The 24464-nt window shown below is 36.1% G+C and overlaps 4 protein-coding genes across 4 annotated transcripts; 1 reads left to right on the top strand and 3 right to left on the bottom strand.

Moving 5' to 3' along the window:
• LOC107219338 (M protein, serotype 6) lies at positions 1–2982 on the bottom strand. The gene is made up of 2 exons (XM_015657538.2): positions 2676–2982; positions 1–1683 (listed from the first exon to the last, which is right to left on the bottom strand). The coding sequence occupies exons 1-2, from the start codon at positions 2949–2951 to the stop codon at positions 226–228; spliced, it is 1734 nt and encodes a 577-aa protein (XP_015513024.2). The 5' UTR covers positions 2952–2982; the 3' UTR covers positions 1–225.
• Positions 2983–5143: 2161 nt separating this feature from the next.
• On the bottom strand, positions 5144–7627 carry LOC107219329 (myb-like protein X). Its single transcript, XM_015657528.2, has 2 exons — positions 7307–7627; positions 5144–6553 (listed from the first exon to the last, which is right to left on the bottom strand). The coding sequence occupies exons 1-2, from the start codon at positions 7580–7582 to the stop codon at positions 5369–5371; spliced, it is 1461 nt and encodes a 486-aa protein (XP_015513014.2). The 5' UTR covers positions 7583–7627; the 3' UTR covers positions 5144–5368.
• A 1204-nt stretch (positions 7628–8831) lies between these two features.
• LOC107219347 (uncharacterized protein KIAA0513) lies at positions 8832–18164 on the bottom strand. Its single transcript, XM_046734115.1, has 10 exons — positions 18058–18164; positions 15637–15948; positions 14840–15141; positions 14547–14579; positions 12884–12985; positions 12410–12570; positions 11787–11985; positions 11119–11341; positions 10267–10361; positions 8832–10164 (listed from the first exon to the last, which is right to left on the bottom strand). Exons 2-10 carry the CDS (start codon positions 15915–15917, stop codon positions 10100–10102), a joined length of 1461 nt encoding a protein of 486 aa, XP_046590071.1. The 5' UTR covers positions 15918–15948; positions 18058–18164; the 3' UTR covers positions 8832–10099.
• A 3917-nt stretch (positions 18165–22081) lies between these two features.
• Positions 22082–23618, top strand: LOC107219304. Its single transcript, XM_015657501.2, has 3 exons — positions 22082–22831; positions 22953–23203; positions 23294–23618. Exons 1-3 carry the CDS (start codon positions 22682–22684, stop codon positions 23358–23360), a joined length of 468 nt encoding a protein of 155 aa, XP_015512987.2. The 5' UTR covers positions 22082–22681; the 3' UTR covers positions 23361–23618.
• Positions 23619–24464: the final 846 nt, after the last annotated feature.

Raw genomic sequence — 24464 nt, 5'->3', positions numbered from 1 at the left:
TTGGAGAAATTTTGTTTATTTATTTTCTTTTCTTCCACGCTGTATAAACATACTGTCAATACCGGACATCGACGAATTGGCAAAAACTGTCTACGTTATAATATTACAAAATTTATATTACACAGTAAGTTATTTCTCGGATATTTGACAAGAAATGAAAGTAACGACCGATTAGTGATATTCAGGAAATCATTCCACGTCTCGAAGGGTTTGATGCGCGTATTTCTATTGTATCACAGGGATGCTAATTTTACGTCCGAATGATTGTAGTTTCTTTATTTGCTTGTCCTTCTTCTCCTTATCGGCAACGCAAATCTCGTGTAGTTCTGTAATTTCTGCGAGTTCTTTCTTCGACCGTTCCGTTTGTTCGGTTAGTCTGGTGTCCCAGCGCTCCTTCTCTGTCTCCAGATTCTGAACACATTCGGTGGTTTGCGTAATCATTTTTTCCACCAAGCCGATTGAAACTTGCTTTTCCTTCATCAACATTTCGTTCAATGATTCAATTTCAGCGGCATGTTCGGTCTGCAGCGTCTCACGTTCCCGGTCTTCTCTTTCCTTGTTTTCTTTCAATGTCTTCTCGCAGATTTTCTTTCCTTCCTCTACCGTTGTTGTGAAATTCCCGGATCGCTGATCTAACTCTTCTCTCAAATCGACTAATTTTTCCTTCAAGATCTTGACTTCTGTATTATGTGCCTCCTGCAGCGTCTCGCGCTCCCGTTCTTCTCTCCCTTGGTTATCCTTTAATGTCTTCTCGCAGCTTTTCTTTCCTTCCTCTACCGTTGTTGTGAAATTCCTGGATCGCTGATCTAACTCTTCTCTTAAATCGACTAATTGTTCCTTCAAGATCTTGACTTCTGTATTATGTGCCTCCTGCAGCGTCTCACGTTGCCGTTCTTCTCTCCCTTGGTTATCCTTTAATGTCTTGTCGCAGCTTTTCTTTACTTCATGTAGCGTCTCATTGGATTTTCTGGATTGTTGTTCTAACTCTTCTTTCAAGCCATCTAATTTTTCCGTGAAGACCTTGACCTCTGCATCATGTTTCTCTTGCAGCGCCTTATATTCTTGCTCTTTTTTTTCTTTGTTCTCCTTGATTGCAAGGTCCTTAAGCGCAAGATTTTTCTCCGCCTCCTGCAATTTTTTCGTCAACGCCTGAACCTCTTTTTGAAGCTTTTCTAGTGCTTCGTCGTTTGTTTTACCGACTTCACCGTGACCGGAGCATGAACCCGGTAGTCCATTGGTAGCTTCCCCTCCATTAATTATTATTCCCACCAGCCCATTTCCATCAAAAAAATCGTTTGGCATTTGAAAGTTGTGGAGACCAGGAACATCGACAGTTTTTATTTGAACATTCGCGAGATTTGATAAATCGATCTGCGAAAGGTTTGGTATCTGAATATCAGGGATATTTCCTATTTGAATCCCTGCCTCATCCGGCATCTCAAAAATTCTCACGTCGCTACCCGGAATATTTGTGAAATCGAAATCACTTAAATCCGGTATATTAAATCCTTTGAAATTCGGTATATTATCCATGTCTAAAACTTTCACGTTGTCCATCGAAAAATTTGGTATCTGATCCCACGGGAACATTTCGATAGTTCTTTTCTGACGTGGTTTATTTTCATCACGAGAATCGCAGGACGCGTCACCCTCGGCGCATGACGTTTTTGTCTCTTCATTCTCCTGTTTCCAAAAAATTTAGCAACTTTTATGAAGTTTCTCATTCATTTTCGACGTTATTTTAATGAAAATAAAAACGCGCCGACACTGAACGAACGTCTAAACTGAGAGAAAAAATGTCTGTAGCAAAACCTTTATCATTGACTAACGAAATAATGAATTCTATCAATTGTGGTGGAATCTACTTATCGAGGCGTATTGATCTCACATTCGCCATACTCTTATTGTGGGGTTCCATATTTCGTTTCAAACTTCCGTCGAAATATCGGATCGGAAATTTAAAACGAGCGATTATTGTGGAAATGCTTCAGACACCGTAGTAACAAATATTCGCATCTGGATTTTAATAATTATCAGAGAAGATGCATTACTTTTTCAGAGTATAAAAAATAACGTTTCAAGAATAAAATTTCTCTGGTCCAATTATCTATTTTCCTAACTTAATGTCGACTACACCAGAAAAATATTTATCGTATAGAATAATCTCGCGATTTGAATTGTCATTTCCTTTTTCCAAGATTGATAAAATGAAAGAAATTTTTCCACGTTTTAAACGTGATGCTTCCGTTAATTGTTTGAAAATTGTCGTAGCTTTTGCATCATGCGAACGAAATAATTACATTTGTCCTAAACTATAGTTCAGTTCTTGTTCAGTGCATGCGGATAAAAATTGGAATTGATTATCTTTTTGGTTGAATAGAAATTGCAAACTGTCGAGTTCTAGAACGGTCGAAATGCTGAAGATTTTTCATTTTTGGGAGTATTCTCGAATTTTTCCGTAATCGTTGAAGATTATTCCATATTCAAGTTATTATCGGCAATTTGAACCACATATTCGAAACCTTGATAATTCGCGATCGTCTCGACCATTTTGAAATTCATACTATCGATTTTCGGACTCGTCAAAAGCACGACGATTCGGAATTTTGCTTAAAAAATAATCCGCAAATTTGAATCCTAAACGCTGTCAACTCTGATTCGAGATTTGGTCTCACCTCGGCACTTTGATCGGATCGTATTGCTGTCACCGTCGTGAATTCCGGAATCGTCATAGTAGCGGTAAAAAGACGATGTTCGGAGGTCGATTTCTTGTCGGACTCCCGGACGCCATCATCTTCCCTCTGATTTTCGACTTCCGATACTTGCGACGGGATTTCCGGAGCCTTTTCATCGACGTTATCCTCGGCTACCGATTTTCGCAGGATGTTGGCGGGTGGAAATGCGCATGCCGTTCCAATCAGCGCAACGAGAATCACTGCAGATTTGTACATCGTACCACGACAAAATCCCTCGGATATTGAGACGTTCGCTCGTTCCGTGGCTCTAATATAAATTCGAGTTATCAGCTCCTTATCTCTGCGACGACGATTATTCTTGGAATTTCTTACATACGGGAAAAAACTTCATCGCTCAAGGGGACAGGGGTCATACTTTAACGATAAACGGGCAATCTTTTCAGAGCGCAAATCTGCAGATAGTTGGTAATTTATTCCTTATTTTTACATCCAATTTACGTCGCAGAAATTTCCTGCACTTTAAGTAACTTCGTGAAGAGAAAAAAAAAAAAAACAAATCACGAAACATTGGTAATTCCCACTTGCGATTTGATATCCATAAACACTGTTTGTGTATGCAATTCTAGGCTGTTCAAGTAAATTCATATTGCACTGGGTTTCGGTGATTTTCAAGGAATTTATACAATTTTTGTAAGGTTTCGATCATTGTTATCGGGTAGCGAAGACTATTATAAAAAAATTCCTAGAATTTTGACCATTTTTAAGTAAACTAAAAACTTGTACAAGAATAATTCGTGTCGTAATCCTCCATAGGATTTTCCCTAACCATTAAAAATAGGTTTTCAAATTCTTGTAAACAAGAGCGTGCAAATAGTGACATAATATGTTTAAAAAGTTCCTTCCTTGTGTAGACAGTCGACAATTGAGTGAAATGTTGAGTCAATTCAGCTGTAATTTTAACAACGAGCATGATATCAAATTCGTTCTGTCGCGTGCGTGTTCTCTAGATTCTACCGATCAAGATATTTTCCTCGTTTTGTTTTCCTTGTTTGTTCACTGAAAAGTTTTATTTTTTCTATCTCTTACGATTCCTGCGGTAATTATCGAAAAGTAATGCTTGATGCTAAAAGCCGTTGACCGATGACTGATTGATAAAATTGGTTACCCTAACGGAGTTCTTTTTGTCTTATATCGCGCAACACGCGTTCTCAAAGACAGGCTCATCTACCGGCCGAGTACTGATCACAGAAAATTTTCCCAGCGCTAACCGTTTTTGAATTCTTTCGTCAACGTAAAAGCTACGGTGATTTTGACGGTGCTAGTAAAAATAGTATGAATTGAAGAAAATCAATCAATAAATAAAAATATAGCTGCCAGCGAAAAATGTTGGTGTATGAATTTTGGGAATTTTGGTCGGTACGATTGACATGCAATAGTTGACAAATATAAGCTGAAATCGTGATAATGCCTTGGCCCAAGTCGTGCTGTTCAACGAGAGCAAATATCATATGAAAATTAAAACTGACTTTCAAAGAGCGATGTCTAAAATATATTTATGACGATTTACCGATAACATTAGAGATATGAATCTAGAGATACCAATTAACTTGAAGTTTTTCACGAAATTGAAACAATTTTCCAAATTTTCTAATAGGTACCGATAGAAAATTAAACAACGAGAAAAAACTCAGAGAAAAATAAGTAAGTTTACGGTACATTTATGCTAAGATTGAAAATACAAGTTTCAATTTCAGTTAAGAATTACAATATTATAATTTATATTGACGGTATGTCGTCTATATGCTTTAAATATGCGTAAATAACGTATTGTGTATTTTTTTTTTCAGTTTTTCCATACTGCAAATATTCGAAAATCTCGCGTGATACAAGGTACTGTAAAATTGATCAGCCTGTATGATTTTTCTGTCGTTTCTATCATCTTTATACGCGATGGAAAAATTTTATTTTCGGATTCATCTCATCGTTAATTTACTCGTGAATTTGAAATTTTTAAAAATTTATATAATACGTGCATACATTTATGCTATAGATATTATGCGATAATGCATCGCAGTCTCTAACGTCAGCTGCGTTGCCAGAGTCATTGTCACGTAGTTCGTATAGAAGCAAAATCGCATTTTGTTACGGACCGCAAACAACTTGACCGGAAGGGGAAGACATTATGGATCATTGTTACAAATGATCAAATTATCCTTGTTACAACTTTGCGCATACGCGGTGCAAACTGATTCAGAACTGATACAGAACTGACTCGAGCATTACGTCGGGGTTACGACGAGCCTTGCGGCCAAACGTCGCGTGCAGTTTGCACCTCGTTATCTTACGTGTGACACGCACAGACAGTTGGAGTAGATCTAAAATTACCCAGTGAAACTTGTGCAGTGGTGTTTGTGCCGTGGGATTGTGAACTGAGGACATCAGTAGAATTGGAGAAATTTTGTTTATTTATTTTCTTCTCTTCCACGCAGTATAAACATACTGTCGATACCGGACATCGACGAGTTGGCAAAAACTGTCTACGCTATAATATTACAAAATTTATATTACACAGTTAGTTATTTCTCGGATATTTGACAAGAAATGAAAGTAACGACCGATTAGTGATATTCAGGAAATCATTTCACGTCTCGAAGGGTTTGATACGCGTATTTTTAAGTTATCACAGGGATGCTAATTTTACGTCCGAATGATTGTAGTTCCTCTATTTGCTTGTCCTTCTTCTCCTTATCGGCAACGCAAATCTCGTGTAGTTCTGTAATTTCTGCGAGTTCTTTCTTCGACCGTTCCGTTTGTTCGGTTAGTCTGTTGTCCCAGCGCTCCTTCTCTGTCTCCAGATTCTGAACACATTCAGTGGCTTGCGTAATCATTTTTTCCTCCAAGCCGATTGAAACTTGCTTTTCCTTCATCAACATTTCCTTCATTGATTCAATTTCAGCGGCATGTTCGGTCTGCAGCGTCTCACGTTCCCGATCTTCTTTTTCTTTGTTTTCGTTCAATGTCTTCTCACAGATTTTCTTTCCTTCCTCTACCGTTGTTGTGAAATTCCCGGATCGCTGATCTAACTCTTCTCTCAAATCGACTAATTTTTCCCTCAAGATCTTGACTTCTGTATTATGTGCCTCCTGCAGCGTCTCGCGCTCCCGTTCTTCTCTCCCTTGGTTATCCTTTAATGTCTTCTCGCAGCCTGTCTTTACTTCACGAACCGTCTCAGTGAAATTTTTCGACTGCTGTTCCAACTTTTCTTTCAAATCATCTAACTCTTCCGTCAATTCCTTGACAGCTGCATCGTGTTTCTTCTGCAGCGTCTTACGTTCTTGCTCTTCTTTCTCTCTGTTTTTCTGTAGCGTATTCTGCCAGTTCACCTCTACGAGCTTCTTCTCCCTGTTAGATTTCTTTATTTTCTCTGCCAAGTCTTTTTCCGCCTTCTCTAATTTTTTCTTCATCACTTGGTACTCTCGTTGAACCTTTTTCAATTCTTCAACAGTCGAGTCTCTGGCACCCATCTGTTGACTGGGGATAAGATCCTCTAAAATGTCAATGGGAACGTTTACTTTTTCAAGCGATATTACTATCTGACCATCGCTTGTTATATCAACCTGCGGAACATTTGTTACTTGAATTTTGCCCTCATTTGAGCCGTCGTTAAGTGTTGTCGTACCCTCCAGAAAATTATCTCTATCCGACAAATTTATTATTTTCAGCTGGTCAATGGGAATATTTAGTATTTGACCCAACGGAAGCATTTCGGTATTTCTTTTTTCACGTCGTGCAGATTCACCGAGAAAATCACAATCCGTCGCAGTTTTGTCGCAGAGCTTTTTTGGCACTTTACTTTCCTGTTAAAAATAATAAAACCATGTTATCAATTACACATTACAACTGAGTACTGAACAACAAGCCGAGTTGTGATGTCAAACTTGTTTGCGAATTTATGCTGGACAATATTCAGGTCCGTATCCGAGTCATTGTTAAACGTAATGAATTGTTTTTTCGATATAAGCAAATTATGTTTTGATAGAAAAATTTCTCTTATACAATTATTCGTATTCCGAACCGAATATCTTTATACTCGACCGGGAAAAAACATTATTAGAATAATCTCTGGTTTAGAATTTTAATTTTCATTTTGGTGACTTGAAAAATGTGATAAATTTTTTCGACTTTAAAACACGGGACCTTCGTTAACTGTTTGAAGATTGTTGCAACTTTTGCCTTGTGCGGACGAAGTCATTACATTTATCCAATTACCTAAACTATAGTTCAGTTCTTGTTCAGTGCGTGCGGATAAAAATTGGCATTGATTATCTTTTTGGTTGAATAGAAATTGCAAACGGTCGAATTCTAGAACGGTCGAAATGCTGAAGATTTTTCATTTTTGGGAGTATTCTCGAATTTTTTCGTAATCGTTGAAGATTATTCCATATTCAAGTTATTATCTTGTTAATTCGCGATCGTCTCGACCATTTTGAAATTCACACTATCGATTTTCGGACTCGTCAAAAGCACGACGATTCAGAATTTTGCTTAAAAAATGATCCGCAAATTTGAATCCTAAACGCTGTCAACTCTGATTCGAGATTTGGTCTCACCTCGGCACTTTGATCGGATCGTATTGCTGTCACCGTCGTGAATTCCGGAATCTTCATAGTAGCGGTAAAAAGACGATATTCGGAGGTCGATTTCTTGTCGGACTCCCGGACGCCATCATCTTCCCTCTGATTTTCGACTTCCGATCCTTGCGACGGGATTTCCGGAGCCTTTTCATCGACGTTATCCTCGGCTACCGATTTTCGCAGGATATTGGCGGGTGGAAATGCGCATGCCGTTCCAATCAGCGCAACGAGAATCACTGCAGATTTGTACATCGTACCACGACAAAATCCCTCGGATATTGAGACGTTCGCTCGTTCCGTGGCTCTAGCATAAATACGAGTTATCAGCTCCTTATCTCTGTGACGACGATTATTCTTCCAACTTCTCTTATGTATGAAAGAATTTCATTCGACAAACGAATGAAATTAATCGTTTAAGAACTCCATATTCTGCTTGTTGGCAATTCCATGTGTAGTTTTACACCCAGCTTAGGATCAAAGAAACATTCTGTGTAATACGTAAATTCGAGAAAATAAGTATTGCTGAAACATCGGAAATTCCAGATTAGGATTTAATCTGCGAAAGCACAATTTTTCACTGTTTATCTTATATATTCACTGACTCGAATTCAGTTACGATAAAATCGAGATTTCACCGGGTTTCGGCAATTTTTACACATTTCACACAATTTTCATATGGTTTCGAACAATTTTAATGGGGTTCGAATATTCTTGTGGAGAAATCCGTAGGGCTTTGACCATTTGTAAGTAAACGTAAAACTTTTTCAAGGAGAATTTCTGTGGGAATTTCATCAAATTTTTCCGCGTCGTGTACAAAAGGTTCCCCCAATTTATTCCAATTTAAAGGGTCTAAAACAGGCTATCGTGAAGACTTTTCCTTTTCGAGTAAAAAAATTATTCAAGAATATTTTTATCACCATATTCAAGAACAGTAATCGAAGCTTATTTAATTAAGGAATCCACAACGAATAACGAAGATAACAGATAAAGAAAATCAACACACAATATTGGACGCTGAACTTACATCTCAGCGAGTTGAAAAATTCGTGTCAGCAATAATAATAATATCGAATTTGTTTGATGAAGGGTTCTTCACGTTTTGGAAATAAAAGAAAATTTCCCCGTGTAGTATTTCACATTTATTTTTTTCTGTATTTGAATTATTATTCGTTCGATTCGTGATTCTTGTGTTCATTGCCGAAAATCAGACAAAACTCACTACACGAAGTACGGGAAATTAATTTGTATCTGTATTTTATAAGGTTATCGTTGCGAAAATTTTAGTAGCATAATAAGTCTGGGTGACTAAGCGATAGTCATGCGATATTTGTTAATTCCACAATCTGAAATTACGGTACCGAGTCGGGTCAAGTCTTGGGATCAAACGATGAAAACGATAAAATAAAATTGGACAACTGTTGTTGCCAAAGTCGAAAGCGACATCAAAAGAACGAAGTAGAAAGTACTGTTTTAAATTTGGATTGGTAAAATCAAATCTTACTTCATTTCCATATTTTTTATTTATTTATTCATTTTTTTTTTTATAAAATTGGAACATTTTTCCAAATTAACAACCAAGATGACAGGAAAATAGACGTAAAATAATAAATATAGAACCATAATTAATTCTACGATGAATTTAAAATTCAAAAGTAAAAGTACGACAAGTTTCAGATTCGTAAATTGATTTTTAGAGGGCTAGAATTTTTCCCTTTAAATTCGATATTTTTTAGACGTATGATTTATGTATATTTAAATAATCAACACGTCCGGTGGAGTTTCCGAGTTATCTGCTGACTCTTAAAAAAGCCAAACCGACCATCTAGAGGCTGGTTATTTTTTTTTTTTTTTCACATTCTCATTCAATTACATATAATATAATTTGTATTTACAATATATCATTTATACATTAAATACATAATTTATCATTTATATCGTTATTGTCAGTTTTACATTACATATCTTCATAATGCTATTGTGATGATATGCTTCGCATCAGATTTATGTGTAATAAATAAATATTATGTATAATTATATAATACTGTAAACATGCGCAGATCTCGTGTAAAGCAGCTCGTATTGTAAAATTGACTCGTTTGTGTGTTTGTTCTTTTTTTTTGCCTTTGTTTTTTTTTTTTTTTTTACATATATAAATTAATCATACAAGAAATTTATCTCGGGGAATTTTTATCGTCAGTTAATACGTAAATTTTAAATCTCTCTATTTATATACATGTATATATCACACACACACACACACACATATATATATATATATATGTATATACATTTATATAGCCTGTACAATCAGACACAGAGGCGCGCAATTTTGAATTGACCTATCGGCGTTTATTTTTATGCTCGAACTTCTCATACGGTTCTGTGAAAAATGATTTGTATAGGCATTGTAACGGTCTGAGGAATATTTGAAATGACTTATGCGATATGGCATAATTTTTTGATAATTTTTATACGTAAAGTTTGTTTAGTTTTTATTGATATTTTCTCACTGCGTAATTAGCGCTGCTTCGGCGATAAAGTTTACATTTACAAGAATTTATTCCATTTCAATCACTCGAACTCGATCATAAATTTAAAAATAAAATTCTCTGGTGAAAAATAATTTTTTTTTTTTTTGGTGGTAAATATTTCGCGATTTCCTTATTCCGCAAACGTTTTCATCCTTCCGTGATAGAAATTTTGAAAAGATAAATTTTATCAAGACGAAATTTTTTCTTCTCATTCGGTATATAATCGATCGGTCGATAATTATCGCCAAGGTTCCGTCTCGTCGTACATTCTCTCAATATTGTCTCTCAGCATTTTCTCTTGCTCTGTAGAAAAATAATATAAATTATACAATGAAAGCTAGGATTTAAATTTGACAATTTTGTCTTGTTCGTTTTTTTACCTCGCTGCCCCGTCTCAAAACATACCTGATGATAAATTGGCGATGGCGCATTGTTTTCTCAAAAACTCGAGGCACAGATTTCGGGATAATCCAAACGCATGCATATTGCATGTAAAAGTGCTGAAAAATTAAACAATGTGATAATGAGAGAACAATTTTTTTTCACGTTTTTTTAATCTCAGTATTATTAAGTGTAAAACAGACTTGATATTTGAATAGCCAGGAAAAATTTGTATTGGCAAACGCACCGGGAAAAAAGATCAGTTTGAATACAAATAACGAGTTGGAAAATTTTTGTCTTGAAACAAAAGAAAGGTAAAGGGTTGGAATAAATTTTGACGGAATCGAATAAAATTTTCTCCCCAATATCCAATAAATTATTCAATGGGTTCATATAGTGATGAATTTCTTTTGTTCCAGAAACTTGCTTGTAGATTTTTTTTTACGAGTGTATATCGCACACTGAATATCTTTACTTTAAAAAATATTTCCCACAATTCCAACAATGTTTGAAATTTTTTTACTACAATTTTCTAGTAAACGTAACAAATTACACATTTTACAGTGTGGTAATAGTACATTACGTAACAAATGCGCACGAGTGTTGTTGAAATACGATGTTGATAGCGAGATAACGTTTCGCACATGTATTAAACATACTGAATTTTCCTAAACTCGTGCGCAAAATTCGATTTTGCGCACCCAAACGAGTACGCAAAATAGTACATTTTCGTACTAGTGCGGGAATCGAATAAAAATATTTTTCTTTGCCATGAAACTAGGGATTTTTATCAAATTTTTCTATTTTGCGTACTCATTTGGGTGTGTAAAACTGAATTTTGCGCACGGAATTAGAGAAATTATCGTCCCAGCTTACCCCAACTGCCCGAAGACGATATTCGCCTGAAACCTTCTGTCATCGGCTGCGATCGCCTCCCCAGCAAGGCTCTTGTTTCTCGGAGGAACCGGACGAGTCGCTCTTTCGCATTGAACCGCGTCAAAAAATGCCGCTGTCCAGAAACGCATCGACGTCCATATCGGCTGGACTCGAAGGTGAGTGTAAAGATATTCTCGATACGGTTCTAAACCCGGTACTTCGACTGCCCCATTAAATGAGATAAATCGGTCAATGATCCAGCGATTTTCGCCACTTAAAACAATTTCAAATTGTTCCAGTAGGTTTTAAACGGTTTCAAATGATCTCGAAACACGATTTTTCGGTGATTTTGATCTTAATTAAATATAATAACAATTATATGCAACTGAGGCGGTATATTTTCACAGAATTGTTCTTGAAGTAGCAGGATTTTATAAAAATTTTCAGAACCGTCGACTTGAAATAAAAATTATTTCTTTTCGGTAAATTTTCATTCGAACCAAATTTCAAAGTTTCCAAATTTTCCAAAAATCGGTAACTTATTATCAACCGTTTACGTTACACGCATAATATTACTTCCGATTACAATTCGACGACAAAATAAAAGTGAAGTCGTTCTTAAAGACAATGGATAATAATTTTCGTCAAGTAATGAAAATATTTCATACGTTCGAACAGACCTTCGTGATAAAATGTGAAACACATGTTCATCAAACTCTTTGCCGGGGCAAAATCGTCGGCCTCGTGACACTCGAATAATGCGACAGCAAAATGCTGAGCCAGTGAGTAAAACGAACCCTCAGTCACGCAGGCTCGCGCTCTTCGCGCGTTCACCACTCTTGAAAACCAAACTCGTCCCGTTTCCGTCTGGAAAGAAAGGACGAAAATTGGTAAAAATCGTAAACCAATGTTCCTAGATTCAAAATAACCTTTTATTTCCAATATATCGGTTCCAAATCCTACAATAATGCATGAAGTCAAAAAAAAAAAAGAAAAAAGAAAAGAAAAAAAAAACACGAGTCAATATCATTTTCTTTGAATCGAATGAAAATAAGTTACAATACATTATTCATTTCAGAGAAATGATTTTGATTTCATTGAAATAAATATTCTTAATCGCGAACATGAAAGTTTCATTTTATGAATAAAAAAAAAAATTAATAAATAAACGTTAATTCATTCTGTAAATGGACATTCAATTTTTCTTCTTTCGTAGAATCAGATTTATTTATGATATATTGTAAGCTTGAAAGCGTCGTGAATTTGGGTAAAAAATATTCCAAATACGTACCAAAACCATTTGGCCAAACTTCGCTTTTTGTTCCTGATCAACGCTGTCTGGTGTTTCGAAAAGCAGCGGAACAAAGCTCTTCATAAAATCGGCTGCTGCTTCTTCGGATTGACTGTCAGCCGACAAACTCGATGCCCATGATTGACAGGAGCCGGAAGATCCTGTCGAGAAAAATTGATATAGAATGAAAGTGAAAGAATAATATCTGCGAAGAATTCCCAAATTTTTTCATCCACCGCATCTTGTTTACTTTAATTCTTGTGATTAATTGTTTCTTTTTAAATCCTCCGATATCTGAGAAACTTGTTTTTTGGCTTTGATTTTTTCGCACACTTGAAAGGAAAACGTCGCGAGACGAAGTTTCTGTACTTTCTCCATTTCTCTTAACAGCTTGTTTTCGCGGGATTTATTTTTACTATACACCTTAAAGGAAATTTCGAAAAAGATTTCTGCATCAGGGAAAATGGCGCTTGCCTGATCTCTGCCAGGTGCGACGGCCATCCATGTTCGAATCTAAACTCGTACTTGGTCCATAACCGTCTTGATCACTGTTGGATCCGCTGCTGCACGGTAGATCTAGAAAAAGATGATTTCGTTTACTCTTCGATAAAAAATATTCATCGCCACTAAACGTAGACACAATTTTTTTCACACCAGCTATTTTAGTTTTGTACGACAAATCCGTGGGCTTGTAAAACAAATAATAATGAAAAACAAAAACAATTGAAAATAATTATTCTAGTTGTGTTCTTTTTTCTGTGCAACTATCAATTATGTACAGTACAACACTATACTGGAAAAATCTCTTGATACTTGAAAATCAACCGCGCATGCGCCAAACAATTAAATCTCATTGGTCGGCGAAATCTTTCCGCAGCGATATTCTTGTCCGCGATGCAGGCCGGCCAACCTGCGCAAAATGTCTACGTTTGAATATTCAAAGAGCACAAGCGTGGAATTTCGACCGTTCTTTGAAGAATCGACTTTCCGACCCGATAACAAATGCTTTCCAAACCTTTCCGGGTCGCTGCCGCAATTATTTGAGATTCTAACAGTTTGACAGCTGAAAACTCGGGATGGCCAGCCTGCGCAAACAGCCGATGAAACTCGCGCATGCGCGGTTCATTTTCATGTTTCAACAGATTATTCCGGTATACGCAATTATGCGATTATATTAACTAATGGTACCGTCAGGTCTAACAATATATTATAGCTAGGTACACGGACAGCAATTACCTGCTAATGATTAATCAGGAAAATTAGTGCTAATGTTAACAAAACGCTATCCGTTTCAGCTAACTGTGTAAAACTGGAATTAACTAGCGATACCTACCGTTCATATTTTTCTTTTTTTTTTCTTTTTAGGTTGTCAATTCGCACAAATTATTTAAACAGATTAACAGAGCCACTAAATTATTATAAAAAAGTGTTCAAATTTCAATCGCGTAGGTTAGAATAACTGTTGATTGTACTTTTGAACTACGAATAATTTTTAGCCTCGATTCGATCGTTTTCCTTTTACATGTTATAAGAAAATAAACACTTTTGAACAGTGGAGAAGCTGAAGTAAAAAAAAAAAAGTACAAATTAAATAACCTTGGCACAAAATTTGAGGTTTGTTGTTAACACTTTTTTTCTTTTAAGAATAACACGGTATTAAGCATTTTTTTTTTCTTTAACAAAATGTCATGATTCATCGTACAAGTAACTTGTGAATAACGAGTTATGAATTTTTTCAAATCGCACGAAGACTGCTCTGGAGGCATAAAACAATAAATATATTATCGTACATATCAATATGTTGACGAATGTTAATTTGTGTTGTGTCTACTCATCGTCAGAGAAACAAACGACAGTCTACTTTTAACAATACATTCTAGCTCGTTATTGTACTTGTATAGGTATCATCTAACTAACAATAAGGATCACACTTGAACAAATGCAACGTTGCGTAATATTGCAAAAACAAACATATGAACGTGTATTCGAACGTTTGTCGCATTAGGTGTACAACAGTATATAATTATTGCAATATATTTCGCAATACTTCACGACTGTGAAAAGCTTCTACGTGAAAACTGAATGAACAAACAGTGATACATCGAAAAAAAAATACCGTATCCTTCTTCTTCGTTACCTAATTTGAAAATTTCCCGGATCGTTGTTCCTGCTTTGGCAAAAATATTAACAACACAATGTAATATGCAAAGTAGAATTTTACGTATCTAATTAAAACAAAAAGGCAATCAAAAATTCATATGTCACTGGTCTCGTTGATTTTTCTCCAGATGAGATTTGATCGGTTTCCAAGTTTTTTTTTTTTTTTTTTTCTAAATCTCTTTTCTCGGTACTGAAATTTCGCTCCAACCGGAACGAGCTCTTTAATCTCACGGCTGTTGGAAATCCATGTATCTTTGATAAAAATCTCACCCATTTTGTAGTGAAATTTCTCGTAAGGATCCACGCCAGTCGCTTTGATATCCTTTTCCTGCAAAGGTCCCACGCTTTCCGGCGAGCTTTCATCGTTCTCCCGCGGCTCGTTATCATCCTCGCGCTTTTTCGCCACCTCGACGATCCTCGCGCCCGATGAATTCCTCGACGATGTGATCTCCTCGTACGTCATCCCCGGAGGATAACGCTTCAATGACCTCGAGGAGGTGGCGCTGCCTTGTCGTTCCAGCTTGTGTCGCGCCATCGCTTCATAATCCTCGTAGGACATTCCGGATCCAAACCTGCGACAAGGATCATCGAAACGTGCCCTAAATTATGCGTTGTACTTAACGGTTATTTGAAGCAATTTTTATTTTGTAACAAACAGTGAACACTGGCTAAGAACTGTTTAAATAATTTGTAAATTATTCACCATAGTCGAATAGAAAATTTCTCAATTTGGGTAAATATTGTTCGAATAAATTAGCGACGATTTCTGGGATTCAAACACCTCAAACTACATTGTTTGAACGGTCCTTAACCAATATTTATTTAAAAATTGAAAATTGAATCGCAAAATTACCGTTCCATTGATTTTACTAAATTCATTAAATTCCAGTTGTACGTCTTATTCGAACAAAGGAAATCATTATTCGAATAAAAGAAATTGAGAAAACCAAGTAAATGCACTATCAACGTGTACGAAAGTAATTTCTTCTTTCAGTGTTACGATTGAACAAAAGTGCGAATGACAAGACAGCAAATTCGTTTTTCCTATCCGACTAAAATTCGAATACCTCGGGAGCCGCAGCTTCCGCCTCCGGATCTCGTCGGCTTCCTGTTTCACAGCTGGTGAAGGTCCTTGGTGCGGTGGCGATGACGGCGAGGATGGCGTCGTCGTCAATTCGCTATCCTCGAGGCTGCTGCTCAGCGCTGATCCTAACCTGCTACCCAGACCTTGAAGATACTCGCCGCCACCTCCGAGGGCAGATCGCATTGACCTCAAGGCGCCCCGGGTTCGACCCATCAAAGAACCGCCGGCGTTGGTTGCAGGAAGTGCGGCAGCAACGTCGACCATCTTCAACGACAGCCAGAAATCGGGTCGAATCCTGTGTGTTTTTTTTTTTTTTTTTTAAATTCAATGTCAGGACATTACGTATTTGAATAGTCGTCGGAAAAATAATTAACCTGTATTTGTTCTTTTTCCAATTGCGCAAAAATTGAAGATGACAATTAAAAAAGGCTGTAAGTGACATTTTTCCTTATATAAAACTTTGCCTTGGTACGAAAATACTTTTCTTCTTTATCAAAAATTACACTTGCAATTTTTTTTTTCATTTATTTCATGTCCTCTATTCAATTATTGACTGTACGACGTGTTGAAAGAACAACAGATTTATCACGCGATACAGTTCGAAATTTACAGCAAAACACTGGAATTCAATTGCCTTGTAACATTGATCGCGATTGTTATTTTTAACAGAAACGAAAAGATACGCGATATATATTTCGAATTAATGTACGAAATTCTATGCTTTTGTCAATATTCAGAACGGCGATTTGGGATGAAAATTGATTGCAAATGGTAAAAATGCCGCGTGGAAATGATCAGTGATTTATTGAAGATAAATGATCGGGAAAAACGCTCTCTTACCTGTATATGATTTCAGATTATTTACCCGTCGAAAAGTCTTTCCATTCGAGATGAAACTAGAGTGGAAAAAAATAAAAAAAAATTTGAAAAAATGAGCAAAAAAACTAGAAAACTTTGCTCGTCGGTGTAGGGAAAAAAATTAATTTATAAAGTCACAATTTTCTCCGGTAATTTTTCTTCCTCATTAATTGTTATTTTTAATTCCGCCGACTACCGTGAGCCGATTGACGTCAATATAAGTGCGAAGTGAAAAGTAATCTTAGATAACGAAATTGAATCGCATCAAATATGCAACTGGGCCACCACATGTCGCTTATTTTCCACCATTCGCGCCCACGCGTCTTGCCTTTGTAATGTATTCTCGTGATAAGAATGTTCAGCTGATGCACGAGGCGACTAACAAATTGGATACGCAATAAGCAACATGTTAGAATTACGCTTTAAATCGATCTCAAATTCCATTTAGACCGAAGACTTGAGAAATTTTATAATTTTTTACGTATTTTGAGCAGATTTCATGTCGTTGAAAAAAAATTTTGTTAAATTTTGTTCTTCATCTTCTCTGAGGATACTCTTGAAAATTAATTTTGTCAGAAACACGTGAGAGAAAAATGGGCTCAAAATTGTCGAATATTCAGAATTGATTTCTTCTCTCTCTCTTTTTTTTTCTTTTCATTCTTTTCGTTAGAATAATGTATGCGATCCTGAAAAAAAAATGTCGGAATGAAATTGGATTTGAGCTTTAAAAGGAGTGCTGCATTAACCGCATTGTCTTGAGTGGAAAATACAGCGTACAACATGAATTTAATATCAATGTTAGCATCGTAGGTACATTCTGAGAATGTTGAACGAAGTTGAACTGCGGTTTTGGTTACGATGTCAAATCTTGGTTATCTGTAACCGATGTAAATAATCTACCAGTCACTTCCTCTGTTATGCGGTCAGAGCGTGCGACATATGTTTACATGTGATATAACGTAATACATATTGTAAGTAAAAACTGATATGGTCATAATGAATTTCTCTCAGAACTCGTTCGTCGTATTCAAGCTGTTATAAAATAATGTATAAAAACGTAAAAATCTACGAGAAAGTCACGACGTTGCGTTATATGCGGGTAAAATATATCGACCGATTCTTATTCAGGTGAGAGACGCATATAGAAATTGTGTAAAATTTTGAAAAAAAAAAAAAAAAATTATATGAAAAAACAATGAAAGTTTTGAATTGACAGATTTTTTTTCTCCGTGTTATCCGTTAAATCTGTGCAAACAATTTATAAAACGTGCCGCGATTTTCTGCCCAAGCAATTGTTTGCACATTTCAGCTTTTATTATCCGGACGAATCGAATGGTGAAAAATCAATGAAATCAATAAAATATATTTTACACCGTTAATTATCATTGCTGTACTCACTCTGTTTATTAAAAACGTGATTTCACCCACTAATCGGGAATCGATTAAGCGACCGAGTGATGGACTTGCCCTTTTCGTTTTAACAGTGTCGAGTATCACCGAGTTCTGCACATGTGTGCATAGAGATGGTGTATCTCGATTTACTTACGCTTCCACTGACACTGAACTTATAGAACAGCAGCTGCATGCAACCGCATTTTCCCCGCCTGCCCGTAGGCAGCCACTGACAGCCACCGCCAAATTCTGCAACGCGGAATAACCGCCTCCGCATCGCCCGAATCGCGCATGCGTTATTTCGCGATCAATATCAAGGCGTTCGACCCAGTAATTGGCAACGAACCTACGCACAATTTGACGTCACGTGCGTTTTTATCGGTTGAGGAAATTTCCAACGGTTAGCTGAAAATTGTCAGTTTAGAAGAGACGTGTAACTTGATGTTTTTTTTCGATCTTTTTTTATTTATTTATTTTTTTTTACTCACCATACGTGGACGGTTTCTGACGTAGAAATTTCTGCATTTTTCTATCGCGCGTAAAGAATCATTTTGTTTTTGAATTATACTTCGACAGTATGAATATTCCACCGTGTTACTTTTTGGAAAAATCGGATCTTTTACGGGTACGTTCAACGGACCGATATTACAGGTATGTATTACACGTCTGCCGATAAACTCGCGAATTTTGTAGTGAAAAAGAAAGGGAACTTTCATTCCGGTAAAATACTTGATCACAACTGACGGTTAGTCCATGTTCTATGATGTCGCCTTTGGCAACTGACGTATTGATTGTCGGTGTAACCAAATTGACGAGTTTCGTATTCGTGTTGCATTATGCAAGATATACAGCTGTAATGATTGAAAACAGGAATACCGATTTGTATTTCCATCGTTTAGGTGCCCAGTGATTTGGTGAAGTTTTAACGCGACAATCAGCGGCTGATTACACAAAATGTACGACGTCGATTAAATTGCCGGATTCAAATTTGCGCCTTACGAAATAAACGACTGTTACCCGCCACGCATGACGTCACATGACAATGACGAGCGCACAGGAAGTCGAGCATTTGAACGTCCCGTCGTTTCAATCATGGTTTACAATTTATTCGGAGGGCCATCGGACCATAGAACGAGAATCCATGAGAACAGAATCACAGTTTAAGATATGAGAAAAAAAAATTAAATTAAATCTTACTTTTATTTCAATTAAACACATTTTTCATGGGATGTAATTCCATGACAATTATAAACTCGCCAAATCAATCAAAGAATTATAAAAGCCTTGCACAATCCGTGAAACATCTGTTTTACATATTTTTTTGTGTGCAACTGTTTTCACAGAAATGCGGATCAGCGTGCTAATCGTTGCGAGGTATCTGTTTCCTCTTGTTGCCAAAATGGAATTCAGACTCAGGATAAGTGGAAAATTTCTGGATCTTACAGTTTTCAAAGTTCTTTATGTTGAGGGCAGTTTTCGAATCGCATTTGTTGATTTTCGGATAGTTGGTACGACAAAAACTTCTGTATTATTATGATAAAACGAGTAAATTCAAATTGTGAAAAGTGTTGAGCGCGTTGTCAACAGCCTCAAAAATATACTGTTGAAAATTCGATTTTTTTATTTCATTTTATGCTAACGGTGTAACCGAAGCTGAGTATCTTCAGCTACAAGGTTTTAAACAGCTTGAATGTTTTTACAGAATTGCATACAAGAATTTTAGATCAAAAGCCAAGGAACGCAGTTTTCGAAACTTGCATTTTATTCGGTATTAGCGGTATTTTGGACAACTCATGTCTGAAAAATTACTGACGCCTTTTGCGTGATTCGATTCAACCAGCTATTATTTGAGTTGAAAAATTTGAAAATCATCGCATGATTCATCAGATTTTAGAGAAGCAATTTCTATATGCACGTAATTAACCTGCGTCAACACGCGTCACAAGTATATTGACGTCAGCACCACACCAACGATGTCATGGTGTTATATCATCCGCCATCGCCCAACATTTTCCCGCAGAGAACGATTTGCACGTAATCGTTATATTGGGTAAATAGAATCAGACGGAAAATCGCAGCGTTTATTATCATTTATGTATGATTGGAAACGTTTCGAATTGCCTGCAAAGGCAGATGGAAGAAGATTGCCAAAAATCAACCGTAAGAACAACCGCGATGCTCATGTTTTTCGTCAGAGCCAACTTTCTAGGGCGTGTACCAATTACATTAATCGCATCTGTGTCATCACGTTAACAACCGGAACCGGAACTCGGAATTCCGAAATTTTCTAAGAACTAACACAGTTGAAATTTCATCTGAATTACTTAATATCACTTGACCAATCTGAGAAATGAAGACAACAGAATTTTCTTAATAACTCGTGGATCTCATGACTTTTTTCTCGATTACAGATATGCATCGGAGAATTCTTTATTACTTCTGATTTTTAATAAAAATCTCTGAGAATTAACATATTTTGATAAAAAAAAATTAGTCGTATTCTGCAAATTGATCATTGCGCACACGAATCGGTAAAACATTGTTCCGGTATTATGTAAACTGAAATTGGATAGAAGATGATTTATTTATGAAAAATTATATTTAAAATATTTTTTCAAGTGACCCTGATCAACCGTGCCCTCTGTATTCTATCCAAGATATTTTTTTAATTTCTATGATACATTTCTCATCAGTCTCCAGTATTTCTTTTACCATGTTTCTGTAAAATTCTGCAAAATTTAACATTCTTGTTTATATATATATATATATATATTAAAACAGGATTTCTTCTTTCCTTGCGTGAAAAAATAAAAGGAAAAAAAAAACAAATAAACAAGCAATGATTAAGTTTTTTTGGATAAAATGATTATCAAAATTTCGGTAGCTAAATACAAAGTGTATGACTGAGTATGAATATGATTTGTGAAAAATCTGATTTTGTCTTCAGGTACAAATATGCGGATAAACATAATTCGAAGAAATACGAAAGAAAATTTTGCAGCAGAATACGAGTAAGGAATTGCAGAGGAATTAAAAAATGACTCGGAATATTTTTAAAAAAATATCGAAATAGAGAGAAAAAATTCGAATGCATTATATGTGAGAGAGGTTTTAATTGAATTAAAAAATCAAGGAATTTTCACCAATCGAAACGTAATAAAAATGCGTTCAATAAAAATTCTACGTATATATGTGTACAAAGAATTATCCGCAGAATTTTTGGGTCACAGTGGGGAAAGAAATTCACAATTCTTCGACGGTATTTTAACTCACGATTGTCGCAAATGAATGGGGGAAAAAAAGACGATCGAATTTGTTGAAAATTTTTAAATTTCTTTTTACAGTCTTACTGAAAATCGATACTCGAGTCCCTCGGCTCCTTGTGTGATTTGGTAAGAGGAATAGAACGCTGCAGTAGTGCGACGTACGCATCGGCGGCAAACGGCGATCGACGCCGGCACCGGCGGCACCGCCGGTAGCGGCCCGATGGTACAAAAACAGGACCCAATTCGTGGTAGAACCCACTTGTGGATCGGATCCTGACATCGCCGCATTCGTTGAACGATAAGTTTTAAATTTACGGTCCGTAATATCGGGAAGATATTTAAAGTTCTAGCGGCGCATAGTGCTAATAACAAAAAAAAAAAAAATTTACCAGTATCTCCCGAGCTGAAAATTTATACACATTTGAAGAAAGATTTGAACTCATTTTTTAGAGGCAAATCAGCCCGGTGAGTAGCTGCAGGAAACGATGAAAATATTAAAAGTATACATCTTCTTTTTTTATTCCGTCTTTGGTATACAGTTTTTGCAATTCACTTTCGTATTTTTGCAAATCTGCGAGCAAAATTCGTTGCAATAGAAACAAGTAATGAACCGATAGCTATTTTTGCTCGCTAAACGTAATCGGGAATTTGAAATTATAGGTTTAGTTAAAAAAATTGACAACGTATTGTGGAATTATTGGCCGTAATATTTTTTTCCCTTCGTTTTAAATCTAAGCTCGATCAGTGCCGTAAAGAAATCGTTGATAATTCTGGAACGAAATGACGAGCAGTTAAAGGGAAAGATATGATTTTCAAATGGATCGTATTTGCATGCATCTTAACGACGAACTGAGTAATTGCACGTTAAAATTCACGACCTACTTTGGTGAGTATGTACATAGGTAAGTATGTACTACTCGCATATATCTTCCAAACTCAAATCACCACCGCAATCCTGATTTCATTTTACATACATCTTAAATTGGTATTGAAAAATCTGTATTTTCCAATGACATCCGTCAAAAGCATGAAACCTTGGACGGTCTAATGAATTTTTCGTCAAATTATCAAGGATAAAACGATAATTCGTAGTTTTGACATTTGCGATTTGGATTGAAACTGGAAAAAAAATCATTCAAGATAAATTGTGCAAATACTTTTTATTTTGCTGTTAATCTGTAAACGTATGAATTCATGATTTGATTTAGAGTACAGTATAAGTTTAACGGTTGTGACTTTTCCTCATTTTTTACCGTACAAAAGATATAGAATAATTAATCTTCCTAAAACGTCAATAATTTTGCAATCAGACGATATCGCATACGAAATTTATCCATTTATCATTTTTCGCAGCTTCTATAATCCGATTATTCCGTTATCTAGATTCTAAGCATAAGTGAAATTTTACGCACGTCTAATTTTCTATTTCAATAGACATAATAATTGGCAATTGAGAGCATATATAATCATCTGCTGAAGTGAGTACAAAGAAAAAATGTGAAATGTGATAACATGAGTAAAATTTATCGAGGAAGCGATCGATTTATCTTTAGGGAAATACCGATTGCGATAAATTCTACAGTACCAAAATTAAGCGTACAACAACCAACTGAATTTCACGGGCAAAATAAAGGTCGTTGTTTTGGCGAATTAGTGTATACGGTAAAAAATAAATCAAAATTCAGGACAGGCATCGCAAACGAATTACATTAACGCAATTTTTTACCTTTACGTTTTTTTTTGTTTTTTTTTTGTTTTTCGTTTTTCTCTATTACAATTTCAGGGGAAAATGCGCTCCGATGTTGTAATAATTATAGCAACGGTGGGGCTGCTATTCACAGAAGGTACAAGATGCTCGCGCAGCTACAATCATTACGTCAAGCATCGTACCAAGCCGAGAGAAATCCGTGGCTTCAAGCCCGAGTATTTGTCGACTGCAATCGGTTTCGGAAAGCGGGACAGTCCCTTCGGACTCGTTAAGCCTCAGAACCAGCAGAACCTCATTCTCGCGTTACTGCAAAAGACGTCTCAAAGGTGGGAACATTTTTTTTTTTTTTTTTGTCACCAGAAAAAGGTGCTGATCCTTTTTTTCTCAGTAGTGTGAACGGGGCAATTCTGTTTCAGATTGGAGAAAAGCGGGAGGATCTCATGTAAACAGAGAAATACCTACAGACAAGCGATGTGCGAATAATGCGAAATTGAGACATGCCGATTTTTATCGCGATCGCACCATGATAGGTTAATGTATATTGGAAAAATAAATTGTGCTCTCTTCTTTTCCTTTCCAACTTTCACTCTCTTTATGCAGCATCGGAATTGTGGCGCTGCAACGCTTCTGCAGTAACTTCAATTATTCTGTTCGTAAAAGTAGTTGCTGTATGATTATTATATTATCTATATATATCTATATAATTGTTATCAAATGCAAAATAAAAGCGAGCTAATACAGCGTGATGATTTAAATTTTAACACTACCCACAATGCTGTGTAAGTAAGTATAAATTTTTCACACCCTAAGAGTTGAATGGAGAAGTTGACGGGCCCATAATCACTGCGTTTTAAGTGCAACATATATAAGTATTTGTTCGACAAAAGAAAAAATATAGAAATAAATGAATCAAGTAGAGCGAAATATTTGAATCCAAAGAATCCTGCGAAAATTAAAAATTCCCGAAACGCTATGCCCAGTATATTTTGCGACAGCAAGGAAAATGCCCGAAATTAAAGCCACAGAAATGTGCTCCCAACTACACGCAACCCGTTGAACATTTTGCGCTCTTTCTGGTTCGATGATTTTCCGATAGACGACGCCACCGTCAGATGAAAGACGGACTCTAGAATAATCTAGAAACCCGCGGAATCAGTCAGTGAAACATACTCGACGGATTCACATCGCTGTTGAGTATTTGTATGTACATATATCTGTTTACCGTTGTAACTGATTTGTATCATATTCTGGTTTCGTTGGATTTACTAGAACTGCGAATGAATCGAATCAGATCGACTAATTTCTAGAATTTTAATTAACGTCTCGAGCAATGTCAGGGATCAATCTTCGCAGCGATTAACGAACGTTGAAATTTTATAAGGAAAAAAGATAAACCGCTCGGTGTTTTTTGTGGAGAGGATGATTGTAATAATAATCTGAGTAAAAATCTTTTTTATTTGTATATTCAGTACAGTGCCAACTTAGATTTGTTGAAGTGATTCGGTTATTTACCTCATCTGTTGACTCGAGAAACGTGAATTATTTCCACTTTGCAACATTGCGATACTCTAACAAAACTTATAATTG

Source organism: Neodiprion lecontei, chromosome 3, assembly GCF_021901455.1.
Source record: "Neodiprion lecontei isolate iyNeoLeco1 chromosome 3, iyNeoLeco1.1, whole genome shotgun sequence".
Classification (NCBI taxonomy): Eukaryota; Metazoa; Arthropoda; class Insecta; order Hymenoptera; family Diprionidae; genus Neodiprion; species Neodiprion lecontei.
The sequence above is the reverse complement of the archived record's forward strand: the minus strand, read 5'-3'. Positions and strand labels throughout refer to the sequence as shown.